A 17,806-nucleotide genomic window follows, 5' to 3' on the forward strand; every position below is an offset into this window, starting at 1 on the left:
AGCTGGTGAAGTCAGAAAATGGCTTCTTCTTGTGACCTTTCAGTGAGTGCCACAGGGTGGGGGTCAAGTGCATGTTTGTCACTTTTTTTCTTGACCAGCACAGGTGGCTGAAGCATGTTTTCCTTAAATTTAGTTATCCAAAAATTCAAATTCCAGTTCAGTAGATGATTTTGTAATTCAGTCTGTACTCTGGTTTAGTCCATCACCGAAGGGGTTCTGTGGGAGGGTTCCGCCCTGAGGCAGAGCAGCGAGGCTGCAGAGGTGCTGGTTGTGTGTCGTGCCCACAGCCAGAGAGTCAATGGTCATTTGGAGTTGGTGTGCTTGATTGCTCAGGTAGAGCTGTCACCTGCATGGTGTAGGTAACACAGATACCTGTGTGAACTCCCTTACACACTAGTAGGGATTTATGCCTTAAAGTATTCAGTGTGATGATGTATGTAAAATTAGCAAAAGTGTTAGCTTTAGAGGTAATTATATAGCTCCTGGAGTGCTGTAATTGCATTATATGGTTCCTTTTTTGTGCTGTGTCCAACAGGGAGACTGTTCGGTGCTATATTTTGGGCCTCTACCAACTCATCTAGAACTTTCAGTACCTGCTTCATCGTTGGATTAAAAATATTGCTACAAGCTTTAAAATGACATAATATAGAACTGGAAACGTGTGATTTTGCTGGGGTGTAGGGTGGTGAGGGGAACCCTCTGGCTTACAGGTTGTTAAGCTTAGCTACAGTATTTCAGATACACAAATTTAGTAGCTTGGATAATTCAAAACATAAATTTGAGTCCTGAGACAAATAAAAGCAAGATCCATAGTTTTGTAATAATGATCGTGAGGTCTGGAGCCTCGACCAGTCACAGTTCAAATTGCCTGAGGACAAAGACCTCAGGAAGGGTACCCTTTGTCAAAAACCTGAAGCCAGTATGAACTTTGCAGTGGAGACAAGGTTTGTCCACTAGCTATCACAACTCTGTCTGTGGTATGGGAGTTTCAGACAGGCACTCCTGGATCAAAGCAACAAACCCCTTCTATTTCCAAAGGCAATTTTAGAAAGGGGGGGGATGCTGCACTAAGCTTCATTGTCTGAACTTGATTCCAAAGCTGTGGGATTATGAAGAGTGAACACTGGCTTTCTGTGGAAAGGGAGAGGAAAAAACATTGAGTACAAATACATAGAATGTCAGTCTACTATATTTTGATTCTTGAAATGATTTAGAAGAGTTGTTGATTTCATAGTGGTTTATAGATGTGACTTAAACATTATGATCATGTGGTCAGATTAAGGAACCTTGTTTTAAGAATTGTAACTTCTTTCTGATAAAAATGTGTCCAAGTGGTCTGTAGGTAAGTAGAGAGCTGGCTGTAATTATGTGGCCAAATCCAGCCCTTGTTTCGCAGTTAATTTCTCCAGGTTTCGGTGAGCATTTGGTCAGATCTACACAGATTTGGTTGTTGGTTTAAATCTAGCCAAGGCTGGTGGTGTCTTAATTGCTACCACAGAGCAACCATTTGGCTTGTGCGAGATGAATGTTGTCAAGGTACCTTCTGCAAGGCAGACATTCATCCACTGGGAATGTATCAAGAAAGTTTTCATTAATTAGTCCCTTTGTTGACATTTGTGGCAGAGCAGCCAAAAACTGAGTATGAACAGACACTCTGTGTCAGGGGTGAGATTTATTGGCAAGTCCCAGTAAAAACTGGTATTTACTATATATTGTAAGCAGGGGCAAAAGACTTTCCTCATAAGAACAGCCTGGCATTAAATTTAATCAGATTTCTTTTAAATTATTTTTTTTTAAGGCAGGAAAATGTAACAAGAATTCTGACTACAATTGGAAATTAAATAGGAAATAGCTGGTTAATATTTTTTCTTAATGGTAGCTGTCTTGCAGCTTTTTTAATATGATGTGAAGTGTTATGATGAGCTCTGTAGTCTACAGACAGATTTGAAGGGACCTATGAACACTTCTGTCAGATGAGAACACTTGATGGTTTTTGTCCTGACCTCGTTAGCTTAACCTGTAGGTAATAACAGTGGCAGTTGATAAAGTATAAATATTGTGTAAAGCATGAGAAATGTTTTAAAACATAGTTGCCAATTTTGGTATTTTTCTGTTCATGTTAACTCCTACATTTTGTTCTCGTGTTGTTAAAAGGATGCACCTCATTATATTGCAATGACATACTTGTAATGATTTGTGCATTTTGTTTTGGGCAACACACTTGTTTGTTACTGAACTTGGTGTACACTCAGACTGTTTATATTAGGCTTTCTGTTCTGCTTCCTTATGCCTTTTTTGTCTTTAAAAGAATTTTAACTTATTTTACCTTCTAATGGGAAGTAAATAAAAACATAGTTTAGACTTAGTAGCCAAATAAACTGTCATGCATTGACACGTGTATTCTGAGTCTGGAATTTGAATATATTGACTCTTCAATATTGAGCTTTTGAAACAAGAATAAATAGATGAAACCCCCCCAAATACCAATAATGTGATTTTTTTTTTTTTTTTTTTTAAAGTGCATGGTATTAATCTCCACAAGTCCAGTAAGGAGTCAGTCTCAGACTGTTGGATTCCCAGCCATAAGTCTGGCAATGTTATTTGAAAATAATGGCTTGGGTTTCTCTCTTTGTCCAGCTGCTTCCAAGGCCTCCCCCTCCTCCTTTTTCTCCTCTGAACAGCATAGTACCCAACTCCTGTGTGCACTTGTGTCATTCATCTAACTCTCCTATCAGCAGAAATGGATGTCAGTGATGCATCCTGCTGTTATCTCATACTGTCCCACGCTTATCTGTGGTGACTTTCACTCTTGCATTGTTAATCCAACCGACCCTTTGCATACCAGTTTCATGACTTTTACCTTTTCTGTTTGTGACTTTAATTCAGTCCTGCCATTCATCAAAAAAGGTAACGTCTCCACATAAGGAGCAGTGCTCTGATTGTGAAGTTTGGGTTGTGTTTCTTTTCCATGACTGTTACTGGGTGTCTCACACAACTGCTTATTTTTTCATATAAATACAGCTCATTTTACAAATTCCAGGGAATCCTGTAGTTGTAGTGTAACAGACCATGAATGCTGTTGCTTCCTCTTACTTTTACTGTGATTTAAAAAAAAAAAAAAAGAAAAATCATACTTGGCTGGAAATCTCATTTCTAGCTGCATTGCATGAAATAAATACTGTCAGGCTATAAAACTATCATACTGTATACCTGACATGGAGAAAGGGAGAAAGATGTTAAGAGATATTAAGGTAGTTTTAGATATTCATGTCCTACCACTGACTCTTATTTTACAGCTTAGGTTTCGTCATTAGATGTAGTTCTTACAAAGCCACGAGTACTAGAATGCATGTAAGTAATCCCCTGTGAAAACATTACTACTTGATTTACTCAGGAACTTAGGGCACATCTCCAGCTTTAAATATATCCCTTTTTCAAATTTAGGCACATATCCCTTATTGAAATAAGAATTCAAGACTTGTCCAAACTTGTCAACTGAATTTAGCAAAGTGATTCCATAAGACTGTAGATAATTTCAGAGTTAAGTATCTTTAATAAACCTGATAATTTAGAAATTTACTATGCTGTAACTGTTGGTAGTACTGATTGCTTAGTGGCTACTTCATGACTCCTGGTAGTAAGTCCAAAATAGCATAACTTTTTAATTTTTCACTTCTAATGGTTCCATCATTGCTCTGTCTTCCTTCACTTCTGAATTTTAAAACCTTAAGAATGGTTTCCCTTATTAAAAAAAAATAAAATCTGAAAGGTATATAAAAAAAATCAACAAGTCTGAAAATATTTCTTTGAAAGTGTCTCAGGAGAGAAGATCAAGATTTAATGCAACCACATCTGGTTGATCCTTTTTATATTACTTTTTACTAACTGCTGAAGATTTCTTCAAGTGTTTGACAGCTTTGCATTAGATATTGGAAACTAGGGAAAAGAAAGCTGTAGAAAGTGGAGAGTACTCCTTATGTCAACCCTGGAAAAAAATGAGAGCTGCTCTGCTTCATTTTTCTCAGAAAAAATAAAAGGTTTACATTTTAAATAGGCTCACTTAAAGGGTGTGTCATTTTAAGGGGGAGAAGTTCTTTACTGTTATTTGTGAAGTACACAGTAGTAAATGAAAGCACCTTTTCATAACTTACATAAAAACTTGGAAGAAGCAGTAGTCATTAAAAATACAGCCTGCTGTTTTGATGTATGGAATTGGGGTTGTGGTGCAGCTTTGCTTCTTGAGCGAATGCCTCTTGCACACAAGGCAAAACAACCATGACAATGTATTAAGTAAATGAGAAGGACTAGTACTTTTGTAACCTTTTCTAAGTAATCAACCTTTTCGATTTGTCACGTGGAAAAGTAGTTATGAGTAAAGGTTTGACTATATAAAGTGAGTTAGTTGTCATGTGTTCCACAGTTCGGGAAGAGATTTCAAGCTGAGTGTAAAACCTTTGCCTGTGAGCTTCCCCCTTCCCCTCCCAAAATCATATTCAGCTGGGTCTCACCGGCTGCGGCAAATTTACTTCCAAAAGTAAATTCATGAGCACCAATAAGAAATGTACATTAAATTGACTTAACTGGAGGTTTTCTGCTTGCTAATTAGAATTTGACTAAAATCAATGCACCCCATTACATTTATTGGATAAAGTGAAGCAGCTCGTAGAGGCATCAGGAGGGCTGGGCCCTCGTGTGCCAGCGGTGGCATTGGGGTCACGCGGCCCAAGTGCAGCCGGTTCTCGTGGCGTCTCACCGTGTGCTGTGAGGGGTCTTCAGGTCTGTGGGTGTGGTTCTTGAGATGTAATGCCGTTGCAGTTTTGGACCAAATAGCCTTTATTATCTTCTGGGTATTCATTCTGCAATTCTTAACGTGCAGAAGGGACTAAGCTTCATGGAGTATGAAGCAGACAGAAATAATGTAGCAGCTGAACGTGCTGTAGTGGTCCAAATTCCTGTCTAAACCCTGTGGGTGAAAACTGTGTGTGGTACACAGGATAAATAAAAATACCACTGAATAAATAAAATATGTGATGTAACTCAAGTAATTGTTGGAGAGTCTCTGCTTTGAATTATTTGGTGAATGCAACATTAACCCATTTTTTCTGAGACAGAAAAAGTTTGCTCACTTGCTTGCTCTTTATTCTGTAGTAGGTGACGAAGGCAGTAGATGAGCATAATGAAATACAATTAATTGACCTAAACCAAGTTGTTCCATTAGAAATTTATAAATTTTTTGATACTTGTGTAACTTCACAGAAACTGTATTTGTGTTTCAGAGTATGTTTGTCAGCAGAAACGCTCTTCTCTGCTGTACCCAAGCTGATGAAAAGTACAGTCTGATGTCTATTGAGAGACAGTTAAACATAGATGTGTTAAGAAGGTAATTGAAAAGGGTATGAGGTTAAGTTTGTATTAGCCTGCTTTTCTGTTTTCCTGCAGCACTAAAAATTTTGCCAGGTCTCCAACAGATCCTGTTCAAAGTGTATTTTTTCAGTTTCAAATGCTATGGCACTGTGATATTTAAGATAAACACCAGGGGAACGAGCGCTATCGCATGCATATGTAAGGTATTTTTTATAATTAGTGGATGTACTAATATGTTTCCATTGTCATTCAATTAATTTTTTTAACATGCACAGTAACTACAAAGCACCATATTCTGTAAAGTGATATAAATTCTAGACAGTCTTTATTAATAGAAAGAAGTTAGCAAAGTACTTCTACCAGAGGTATAAAAAAGGAAAACTAGATTGGGCATACATCTCTAACCTTCCTTTTGCCCTCCCTCTGTCAGACTCAGAAAATATGCTTCACTGTGTTTTTTAAAGTCCTGTTAAGTAGTAACAAGTTAGTAAAAGTTATTAGTGTGTTCAGAAATCAAGATGACTGCTTGGTGAAATCTATTTTTATGGAAGTACACATATGCAGCCAGAGAGATTTAAATATATAAGTGCAGGAACACAGCTGAAAATAGTGTTCAGGCAGCAGGTATGAATGACTCAAAGATAATTTGTACAGATTTTGAGAAGTGATAGTGCAGGAGATATTGGGGGGCTCTAACATTTTGAGTGATAACTTATAACTGGATGCTGGTTCAGTTTGAGTAGGAGGAGATAGGTCGAGTAGCAAACAGGCTTGCCTGTTTTCATTATGGAGCTTGTACACAGTTGCAGCTGAGACTAACCCAGAAATAAGGCTGAACGGGAAAAGAGGAGGAGATTATAAACATTCATCATCTTTCACCTCCTCCAAAACCAAACCAAACCCTGACTCTGTTGAGGCAGCTCCTGTGAAGGGTGTGCTGGAGAGAGGGGAGAATCAAGAATATGGTAACCCAGAATGAGAAAAGATACTTGAAAGTAGTGTGGTTGATGTCTGAAGTATTGATGAAGAACATCAGAGTACTCACTTCAGCTATTAGCAGGCTGGGCAAAACCTTGGTAAGGTGTCCTCTGTGGCTGGTGTCTGAGCTGGCTGACAGGGTTTAAGAGAGCTGCAGAGAGGACACCTCGTTTTCTGTCTGGGGTGAAAGTGAAGGGCATGGGCAGTCGAATCAAAAGTGGATTCTTGCTACAGACAAGCATTCTTGGATTTGGATCAGCAGGCTGGAGAGTAGGAAAAGAGAGTCAATGAGAACATGTACATAATGAATTCAGATGAAATGGGGTCACTAGAGGCAAACAGAAAAAGAGGACTAGAATAAAAGAGCAGAGGTTTGAGGATTTTTCTTAGTGTAGATGTAGACTACTAAATGCTTTGGGTAGTAATAGAGGAACAAGCCCAACAGAGGAAGGAGCAAAATGGAAATAGGTATTTGAATTAGTAGATCCTCTACAGTGTAGTTACTAGTTACACAAAATTGTAGTCTTTTGAATATAAAAATTGCGTATGCTATAAGTATTTTTCCAAATCTATAGGAAAGAATCTAAAATCTAAATTATAAATCTGAAGACCAAAGAATTTTCTGCATTATTCAAGACATGAACTGAACAACCCTTTCTGCACTGATTATTTTTCCAAAATACTTTTGTGACATTTGTGGCTTACTGTATCTCTCTGGCTGCTTCCAGTATTGTCCAAAACTACTTTTCAGTCAGGCAAAGCTTTGGTGTAGCCAAAGGAAAGTGTGATGTGTTTTGTTGGGGTGTTTTCGTAACATTCTTGGCAGGAGAGACTCTGGTACTCTTAGTGCTGCTTTGGGCAATTGCTCAGTGGTGTTCCCAGGTCTCTGTAAGAAGCTGATCTGAGGAGCTGTGGTCTTGTGGCCAAGCCAAATGTACAACAATACGAGCAAGTTTTCTGGCAGTGCTGTTCAAATCTAGTTCAGTTTAAGTGGCACTAAGTCTGGTATAATATTCCTTGGATAAGCCTTTACATCCTTTTGGCTTGTTAGGAGAGAATGGTTCTGCTGTCATCCAGATGGAGTGAAGCATACAGTGAAATATGACTCTTCAGGTATTAGCATTAACCCTGCAGTAGTTGGGGTGGATCCAGATTTTAAATACAGCATCTGAAATATTTTAAAATAACGAAGTATCATTTTTTTAGATAACGTATTGCTTTGAGGAGTAACTGCTGGATGCATACCTCAAACATAATTTTAAAAATAAATAACATTTCTAAAAGGAAACCTTAAGTCTTTAATGTGATTTATTTTGTCTTGTATGCTTATTAAGTGTTGATTTTTTTTTTAAATGACCTTTCACAAACATGGCAGACAATCAACCAGCAGTGTTACAAATGCTATTAAAGTTGAAATACAAATGGAAAAGCTAGGGTTTCTGAGAAATGGATTTGAAAAGAAATAATACATTTAAATAGCTTTTACAGTTGAATATGATGCATGCTGACAGAACACTGAATTTAGTACCTACCAAACAAAGGTATAATTACTTATTATCTAGTTAGCTATTTAGAATACAATAAATAAATGAAATGACAAATTTTTTAAAATTGTTTCTGCCTCAGAATTTTACCATCAGTTGTGGGGGGGATAAAAAAGAATCTCTAAGAGTCAAAACTTTATGAATTGCAACGATGCTTCAGCCATGTTTTCAGTAAGTTGCAAGCCAGTCCTCAGTCTTAAATGCAGAGATGACTTCAAATGTACTTACTCACGTGGAACAAAATTTCATCTGTATATGGAAAAATACCTGGGAAAAACCTTGAGGTCAAAAATTAATCTTGTTGTCATACAAGGGCTTTACCCAGGTAATAACCATCAGTGCAAATGACAGATAAATACGTCAGGGAGCAAATGGTCTCCTGTAGAAGTGGTCTGTTTAAATTTTGGATTTTATAAAGTATGGATGATATTAGTATTCTTTCCTTTCCAAAATTAATTCTAAACTAAACCAAAGGGATTCAGTTAATCAGAAATCTGCTCAGACACTTGTAGGACAGGTGTTCAAAGTCTTAGAATCTGCTGTACATTTCAGTGCTGCAACTGATATTAGTTTAAGCTCCAGAATAAGGGATATTTTGATTTATAACAGTTACCAGCTGATAGATCTGATGCTATTACAACTTCCTCATCTTAAATGCTGTTTCCTGTTGGCTCATCACTTACACTGGGCAATTTAAAATATCAAAAAAAAAGGTTATTGGAAATTAAATTAAATTAATTAAAGCTACAGGAAGATGGAGCTTTGAGTGGGTGTTTTTTTGGCTCATATGTTTACTGAAAAAGTCAGGATGCTCTGTTCGGAACCTGTAGTACAAATGGTAAAGAAAATGTTACCATTTTATTATTGCCTATTTAATGTGGGTTTTCTTGCAGCCACGTCCTTGAATAACCATTTCTTAACTAAAATGACACAATTTTGTAGCCAGTGATCCATGACTTTAAATATTTGGAAGGGCTATTGATTCATTGAACTGGAAGAAATTAAAGATGTTGAGGCATATTTTCAAAAGTAGAATTACATGCATTATAAATCATATTTGATCATGTGTATTCTGTTTACCATTTAATAATTAAAAAAAAAAAGCTAGGTACATGTAATAGAGCATCCAATTTAGCTGTAGTAGCCTTAAGTAAACGGTGGTGGTATTATTTAAATCAGCTATGTGCAATATTGTAGGAGCTGCTAGCACCTACAGCACCTCCTCTTGTTCCTATGTCGTGGTCCTCCGCGTGTACCTGTTTCTGTTTGTGGTAGTTATTCTCGCTAGGTAAATTGTCCATAAGACCAATGATTCCATCAGCAAATTATCCAGAAAATGCTGTCAGTGTGCGTGGTGACATTTGTGCCACTGGTGGTTTTGTTGCCATTTCAGTGGTCTAATTAAATTGGCAGTTTTCTCTTGCACCCAGCGTCGTTGTCTCCCTTCCTTTGGCACCTTAGCTCAGACCTTCTCCTTTTCTCTGTCCTTTTAACTGAATATCAAATGCATTATTGATTGCTCCTCTTCCACCCTCCCCACTCCCACTCCCCTTCATTTTTTTATCTTTTTTTTTTTGATTGGCAGTATCATCCAGACAAACAGAAGGCAGATGTGCCAGCAGGAGAAGTGGAGGAGCGCGTGCAGAGGTTCATCGAAATTGATCAAGCGTGGAAGATTCTAGGGAACGAAGAGACAAAAAAAGAGTATGACCTGCAGCAGCGTGGTAGGTTCCTGCCAAGGAGTGCTGTACTGGCAGCAGCTCTTTAAATAAGCAGGGGCTGGGAGTGGTTGTTAGATGGTATTTTAAAATGCTGTTTATTGCTGAACCAAATGTTTCTTTCACTCTTGTCCTACTTTCAAATGTGGATCCATTATTTATAGCTTTTGCTGCACATACGTTAGCTAGTGAAAACATTGAGTTACTTTCAGCAAAACATTAGGTGGCGTTATTCCTAATAATTTGAATGAATATGAAATGTATACTAATTACAGACCTTAGCCCTTTTTACTTTAAGGCAGTCCTGCACTACATTTTGTTGCAGAATCTCAGATATAGATATTAATCCATTTATACCTAGCGTTCAATGTGTACGGGTTTATAAGCACTTCAGAAGCATTAAGACACATTCTTTTTTGCTTGTGTTATGGTGGCTTTCATAATTCATCTGTAGTCTAAACTAGTCTTTTAAAGCAGGTTTATAAATAATATTCCAATATAACACATTAACTAGGCAGCTCTAGCATGCATTTCTTTTTATACCTCTCAGAAAATAGCTTCTTAAAACAGTGACAGGCTGTTGTGAGAAAGAAAGGGGGGAAATGTAGGTCAGGTCTGTCACACATGGGCTACCATTACATGAAGTGATAGGCTGTCTTTCTGCTCTGGCCTCAGGATAGGAGTCCCTCAGCCTTCCATTAGAACCTTCAATAAATGTATATCCACCCTACATGTTAATGGGGGGAGTCAATAATAGTGCATTGCCTGTGGGGAAAACACTCCGTCGCACTCTGCAGCAACACACTCTGGTCCAGCATTGACGTGTAGCCACCACCACTTTTGAATGTCTCTGATAAAAGCCCACTGTCTCTGCAGCTTGTTATTGAATTCTCTTCCATTGTACATTGGCACACCATCAGACCTTTCTCTCTTGTGCTGATTTTTAACTCCCCTGCCGCTGCGGATACCAGAACTTTGAGAGACAAAGGCTTAGTCATTCTGGCAGATATGCATCACTGCAGGAAAGAAAGGGTGATATAGAACTGTGTATACCCAGCTGAAGTCTCTAGTTAAATAATCTTGTATTTCAGACTTGGTGTGGGTTTTGGAAAAGAGAGTGGAGGGGTGAAAACAGAATGGTTGAATAAGTATTTTTAAAAATGAAAACAATTGGAACATATGCTAATTTATGTACACAGTATTAGCTTCAGATATATTTTTTTTTTCATCTGCAGGTTATTTTTTAAAAGCCTGAATATGATGCCTGAGCAGGAATTTCTTCTGTCTCGTGCTTTCATCCTATTGTAGTCTTAGTATTGTACTATCAGCTGTGTCTTCCATTCTTGCAAATTGTACATGCACAGGAAAAAAGAAATAGTAGAGATTAAGTCATAAGTCTTTTGTGTATTTAGTGAGTTTTACCTAAAGCTTAAAAACCGAGTATGAAGTTCAGCTTTGCTTGGGTCAGGTTAATTCACTGAAGTCATGAGCTACATCAAGATTTAATAAGTTACTTTGCTTTCCCGTGGAATTTAAGGGCATTGCTATAAATTAGTTTTGACAAAACTCAGTCTACAGTATTTTAAAGGTTATCCATATTTCCTGAGATTCTTTGGCATCCAGATGCGTTCTTTGAAAAGCCATCTCAAGATTCTGTAAAAAAGACTTAGTAGATAAAACAAACCAACGATACATTTACCCAGGTGTTGGGTGATGGGGTAGCTGTGTTGGAACACAGGATGCTATTCACAGAGGGCCCCGTGTTCCAAACTAAGCCACAAGTAACATACATGTGCAGTGCTGCTGCACTCTTTGCTGCATGTTCCCTGGCAGCAAAATGATGGTGAAGTAAATTCTAGTTCTTTGAATGCCTGTCAAGCTGCTTCTGGAGTCCTGATTCTAGACAAATTGGTAGACACCGCTGTACAAGTGCACAGAAACAAAGGGATGGAGACAGCAGCTAAGGGGAACAGTGATGAGAGAGAGAGAATGCAGCACGTTAGTGTGCCTGCAGAATCTGATGGGTGCCAGTGGGTGTGTGTGGCTACCAGCCAGCAGGAAGCCCTTTGCACTCTAGTCTTTCCCATTTCACAGGTTGTTGATTTGTGTGTACCTTTGTGTATTACACTAAAATTCCTGGGCTTGGGAATTCAGTGGCCAGAGAAGTTCTAAGAAGCTGAAATTCTGTGAGGCTCTGTGATTTTAGTTTCCTTTTTGTTTGAATCATTGAGAGTAACAAGTAAATATCCTTTCATATCTTCATGCTGCTTTTCCTGAAGGAATCACAATGATCTCTTAATTTGTTGTGCCTTCAGGCCATAGTATTAAAGAGGAAAGAGCAAGTCTCAAACCTCTTAGAGGTTTGGCTCAAATACTTACTTAAGCCTCTCTGGTCTGGAAATCTTATAAGAACTGCCCTTTTGTGTGTTCTGTGATTTGGTTGGTTTTTTTTCAATTATTTTTTCATATCTTTAATGACATATAAGAAGACCCTTTTATAATGGTGAATCTTTTGCTTCCAATCTCTGAAAAATTCGGGGGATGGGAAAAAAAGCCACATACCTTACCTGTTAAGAATGGACTGGGTTTTTTCAACAGATTCTCTTCGTAGAGATTTTTCCATTCTTCGGTATCCCATTTAGAAAAGATGGTTATGCAGTTAAAATCAAGTTGGACAGTATTTACCAAAAGTTTTTAAGTGTGTTTAGCTTGGAAAAAAACCTGTTCTACAGTTTTCACATTAGAAGTCATCTGAACATTGAACGTTCATGCTTTTGTGTCAGCTTGAAAGAATAAAAAACTTTTCACAGAACCAGAGAATCACATAGGCTGGAAGGGACCTTCACAGGTTATCTAGATCTATCTCCTACTCAAAGCAAGCCTGCATAGGTTAGGTGCTCGGACCTTCTCCAGCCTAGTTTTTAATACCTGCAGGCATGGAGATTCCAGGGCTTCTCTGGGCAGCCCCTTCCAGTGTTTCAACACACTCCTAGTAGAAAACCCAGAACAAACCAAGAAATGCAAACAAACAAACAAGAAAAAACCAACAACAACAAAAAACAACAACAACAAAACCCCACAAAACCCACTAGAAATAACCAAAATGTTTTCCTTCTATTAAGTCAGTTGTAAGGACTCTTTGTGCAGCGTGTGTCTTTCACTTCTCATTCTTCCACTGTGCACACCTGAGAACTCTTCTCTATGCTCTCCTATTGGGAGGCTGTGGAGAGATGAGATGCCTGCGTTGTGTTGGCCTCTCCTTGTGTCCCGGGCCCTGACTGTGCTGGCAGTCCACTGGACTTTCTGGGGAGACCAAAACAGGACTTAATCTTCCTCAAAACATTTCATGTCCCTGTCAGCCCATTTCTATATCCTGTCAAGGCCCCTTTGAATAGGAGCTCTGCAAGTTTTGTGGATTTTTATCGACTTAAATACAAAGGAACTGTGTATCTAAACAATCACATAATTAAGATCATTTTACTAATTAATTTTACATTTTAATTATTAATGATTGAATGATTAACAGAAAGGCCACAATTAAAATTAAATTGTGACTTGGGTTAATTTCTGACACTAACTGTAGCAAGTAATTCAAAGCCAACAATTGGTTGACACTAAAACCAATGGCTTTGTATATACTTTGGGGGCAGAGGGTGGAGAAATATCAGAATCTAGGGACTTTGCCATGTATGGCTTCAGTGAGGTTCTCTCCAGGATAATATTTTGTGATGGACACAGGTGTCCATAAAGCCCAAGTGTTTGTATGGTGGGGGATGTAATCACCAATAGGACTTTGCACATCTTGGCACATATCTCCTTTTGATTCTTGATTTTGAAATTATATTTTTTAGCAAAATATTGCAGATGCATTTTTCATACATGAATACATACTCCAGCATCATTTTCTTTTTGTTCATTCTTCACTTCTCACACATAAGGAATTACAGGTCCTAACTGGATTTGTCAGTGTTCCAGCTTGTGCCATGCGTCTGAGGAGTCTGGTTCCATCCTCTCTGTACCTTCTCGTCAAGTAGGGAAGCACAACAAAAATCTTTACTTAGCCTAAAATACCTCATTTTAAAGTATCTGGTTGCTCATTCAGCTTTCACTGACAGTACCAATCTCTTTAACACACAAAAAATCCATGAGGATGTGTCCTCACTCTCAGTTAAGTTTCTACTGGAATTTTGGGGGGAAGTCTTCCACAGGTATGGTCATAAATCAAGAGAATGCTGACCCACGCTGAAGAGAAGGTAGTGCCTCTGTCCCCTTCCCCACTCCTCTCCTCATGCAGGGAACTGAAAAGGCTGGTCTGGAGATGGTCACTTTCCCATGAATCCACCATGCCCTCCTGCTCCAGCAGTGAAGTGATGATGCTGTACTACACTTCAAGGTACCTTACATGATTTGGTAAATAGGATGCCAGACAAATAGCCTCATAAATCCATTTCAAGAGTAAGCAGGAGAAGCAAGACTAAAGCCTATCAAATGCTTTTAATAGCTAACAGAACTGGCAGTTGAACACCTTGACAGCCTAGATATAAGAAAGGAAGAAAGTTAATGTGGAATATTTCAGTTGTTCCTTGTTAAGAAAATTCCTTCTTAAAGGATTTCTCGGCCAAAACAGAGCTTCTAATGTGGCTGTTACTTTAGTTGAAGTGACAGAAGTGTGCATTCCTCCTCTAGCCACGGGCATTATGGCCGTAGTGCTGGATCAAGCCTTTCACTGTAGCTTTTTGGAGTTCATTTTCATATTTATTTGTATTTTTTAACATAGATTTTAGTTATGAAAATTCTTAACACGTGACTTTTTATGATTTCAGATTAAAGCTCACTCATTTTAAATTAATGCAAGACTCAGACATGAATAATTGTTTAAAAACTAACCAGCCAATTAGAAAAAAATAACTTGTGAAAACCTCCAGGTTTTGAATACTGTGACTGATTTTGATACTGAGTAGATATTGTGAACAGTATTTGATTAACAATACTTATCTTGAACTTCTTAAATTGTTTGGCTTAAAAATCAATCCTAAGGATGTATGGCTGATAAAGAGCTACAGAAATCTTTTTAAGTATTATGACTATTTTTACTATTACCATAAACAGTTAAAACTGTTACATTTCCATTTACTGCTTGCAATCCTTTCCCTAAAACTCAGCCTTAAATAGCCCAAGAAATATTTATTGTATCCTCAAGTGAAACTTAAATACCTTTCCTCTTTCACAATTTCTGAATGACCCAGCAAGGGCTCTAGTAAAGCTTTACTGAACCAAGCAGCTAATAGGTATTTAATGTTGTTCTGTAGCCTGAAAGAATCTCAGTAGATTTTTCCCTTTTAATCCCTTTGAATTGCAGGCTCATAAACCTCTCTGATGAGCCTGGCAGTGTTTTCTTAGATCCTGCAGTTGAGACAATGGAGCTGCAGAATCCTTTCACCTCTTGTTGTCAGACAAATCCAAAAGATGGCAAAGCTAGGCAGGCTGTCCTACTTGTGAATTAAAATTTGGTTTTCAAGTTACGGCAGATGACCAGGTCTTCACAATTTTCCCTGGATGTTCAGGAACATGTTTCAGGAAGTACAACTCAGTACCCAGAGTTCTACAGCTTGAGCAGATGCTGCATGTAAGTCAGCCTGCCACATAGTACAGTTCTGGTAACAATACCAGTCTCCAGTAACCTTCTCCTCTGGCAAGGGAGTGAAAACCAGACACCAGCGTACTCCAGAGAGCCGCTGACAAGGGGTCGTGGTTGCAGTACTGGTGCCCATGACATAAGGAAGAGCACAAGGAATGTTAAGTCACTAACCCACTGAAAACCACTAGGTCTGTAGTTGTGCTTGTAAGCTCCCCAAACTCACACTGGGCTGTTCTTAAAAAAGTGGCTAAATCTGTTTCTGCTGTCTTAAGGTATATAGGACTGGGTAGTGTATCTAGCAGATACACTAAAAAAACCTTTGAATTCAATAAAAAACCTTTGAATTCTTACAAGTTTATCCTGCTTGAGTTAGATAAGCCAGTAAATGCAACATACAAAACTGACTGATGAGAGTGGTCACTGGATTATGTTCTGAATTTGGAGACTGACTCAAGTCAAGTGTACTGACTGAAATTTACATCTCTTGAGATAACCAGCAAGACTTTCAGACTAGGAATAACAGTCACAGTTCAGCCTGGGAATTTTCTGAGTGATTAATTTTGCCTTTTTTCTTTTCCCAAAATTACAATTGCAGTAATGAATTAGAAAAGTTTGGTAGATATTATCTTCCCTGGGCTTCATATTGTGCTATGCTTGGAACAGATGAGGGCTGACTTTTTCTCAGGCTTCCTCTTCATTACTTCAACCTGGTGCCAACTTTAGAAGAATAAGGTGGTTGCAATCAGAAGATGATGTTTGGTGGAAACTGGTGTTTGGAAATGATCCATTATCTGATGAGATTAAGGTTGGAGATGTGTAGTTATTCTGGGGTATTATTGGAGGAGATAGGTGTGAAGTTCCTTATTTCTTCTATTCACTCCAGAGCAAAGAGCAAGCATGTACAGGAAGCTGGGAACCATTAAGAATACCCTACAGTCTAGTGATTAGATAGGGCAATCTCTCAAGAACTGAAAGAACATAAAATAATCTGGGCCTCTGACTTCTTCAGCAAGTGCTCAGTAAGTAGTTCTGGAGTAAAAAATACTTTCACTGCCAACCTACTTCTCCTAGAAAGCCACAGTCAACACGATAGAAAGCTTGATGTTATTAAACTATAAAACTTGCTTAAAAACCTCACTGACACAGGAGAAGGAACACCTGCCTTCTCAGTAATAACTCACAGGTACAGGCCAGAACTGACCCTTCTGTGCTGAGAGACTGTTCTTCATAAAAGAACACTTGGACTATCTTCCCCTAAAAGTGTTTTTCATTTACCTTTTGTCAGGAATATATTTTTGCAGGAATCTTGATGGTGTCCTCACATGCAACCTGTTCTCACATGCAACCTGTTCTCACATTTGCTTGGTGCTTATCAGAGGGTTTTATTTTGCTTCTCCTTTCTAAAGGACAATGAGTTGGCTAAAAGAGCTTGTGGTGTCTCCAGCTGTGGGGATATTTAAAATGTGACTGGATTTGGTTCTGGGTGACCTGCTCTAGGACCCTGCTTGTGCAGGAGGGGTTGGTCAGGTGACCTTGAGAGGTCCCTTCTGACCTCAGCCATTCTGTGATTTTGTGAAAAGTACAGGCAAGCAGACACTCACAATTTCCATTTGTGGAATTGTAGTTACTGCCAGGCTTTTGAAAGATGTTTATATCAAAACAGAAGTTTGCCCCTGATTTCCCAGAGCTGGGATGCACAAAAGCACTGCTGTCAGTGCTGTCTTGGTTTCACTAGTACATCTTCACCATTTACTTCTCCTGGCTGCAGTAGGACATTTTCCAGCTTATGCAGAGACACAGAAACTAAAATTTTAGAGAACTGCATTTTTAACATGGTCTTAAGTATGACTCTGGTAGGGACCAGGTTGACTACTAGGCACATAAAATATACCTACTTTGTGAGGAAGCAGACAGGACCCGTATGGTGACAGGCTTGAACATCTGCCATGTTTTCTTTATAGAAAACAATCTGACAAACGAGTGGCCACTACATGCACAGATTTATCTTGAGGATATGTCCTGGAATGAAGGTATGAGAGCCTTACTACTCTTCCTAGTGCCTTCCATTGTCACTACAAATGTTTTCTATTTTTTTTTGCATCTTATACCATCATGTTGACTTATTGGAAGTTCTACTTTTTTTTATATTTTCCACAGATTTAGCTACTCTGTTCTCCATAACAACCTTAATTGGAAGCTAATTTCCTGTGATACTTACTTTGCATTCCTCTATCTCTCTCCCCCACCCCCTCCCTGCTTTCAGTGCCACTTTTCACCTAGCTCTCTTTGTAGCATAATTGAGTATTTAGATTTCCAGATTCTTCCCAAATCTTTCATGCATCTCCTTGCTCTTTTGTGATGATAGTATGCAAGTGTTCTCATGCAGTTTTTTTCATCTGACAGTGTGTTACTTTGCTCCTTTATATTATTCTAGCTTTTATTCTTTAGTTGATTTCTCAATTAATGGCCAATTCTATTTTTTACTCTTTTTAAGCTGTGAGGGCAAAATCCTATTTGCTTTCGTTTCTTCTGTTTCATTTTGTTTCCTGGGTTAGCAGTCTGTT

General features: G+C 38.4%; 1 protein-coding gene across 1 annotated transcript in view; it reads left to right on the forward strand.

The window, feature by feature from the left end:
- DNAJC24 (DnaJ (Hsp40) homolog, subfamily C, member 24) overlaps nucleotides 1–17,806 on the forward strand; it is a 30,842-nt gene that overhangs the window by 12,577 nt on the left and 459 nt on the right. Inside the window, exons 2-3 of the mRNA XM_008940668.1 lie at nucleotides 9,472–9,610; nucleotides 17,204–17,272. Of these exons, the coding sequence (XP_008938916.1) occupies nucleotides 9,472–9,610; nucleotides 17,204–17,272 (208 nt within the window). The remainder of the gene's footprint in view (nucleotides 1–9,471; nucleotides 9,611–17,203; nucleotides 17,273–17,806) is intronic.

The sequence above is a fragment of the Merops nubicus genome, unplaced genomic scaffold (assembly GCF_000691845.1).
Source record: "Merops nubicus isolate BGI_N331 unplaced genomic scaffold, ASM69184v1 scaffold44725, whole genome shotgun sequence".
NCBI classification, from domain to species: Eukaryota; Metazoa; Chordata; class Aves; order Coraciiformes; family Meropidae; genus Merops; species Merops nubicus.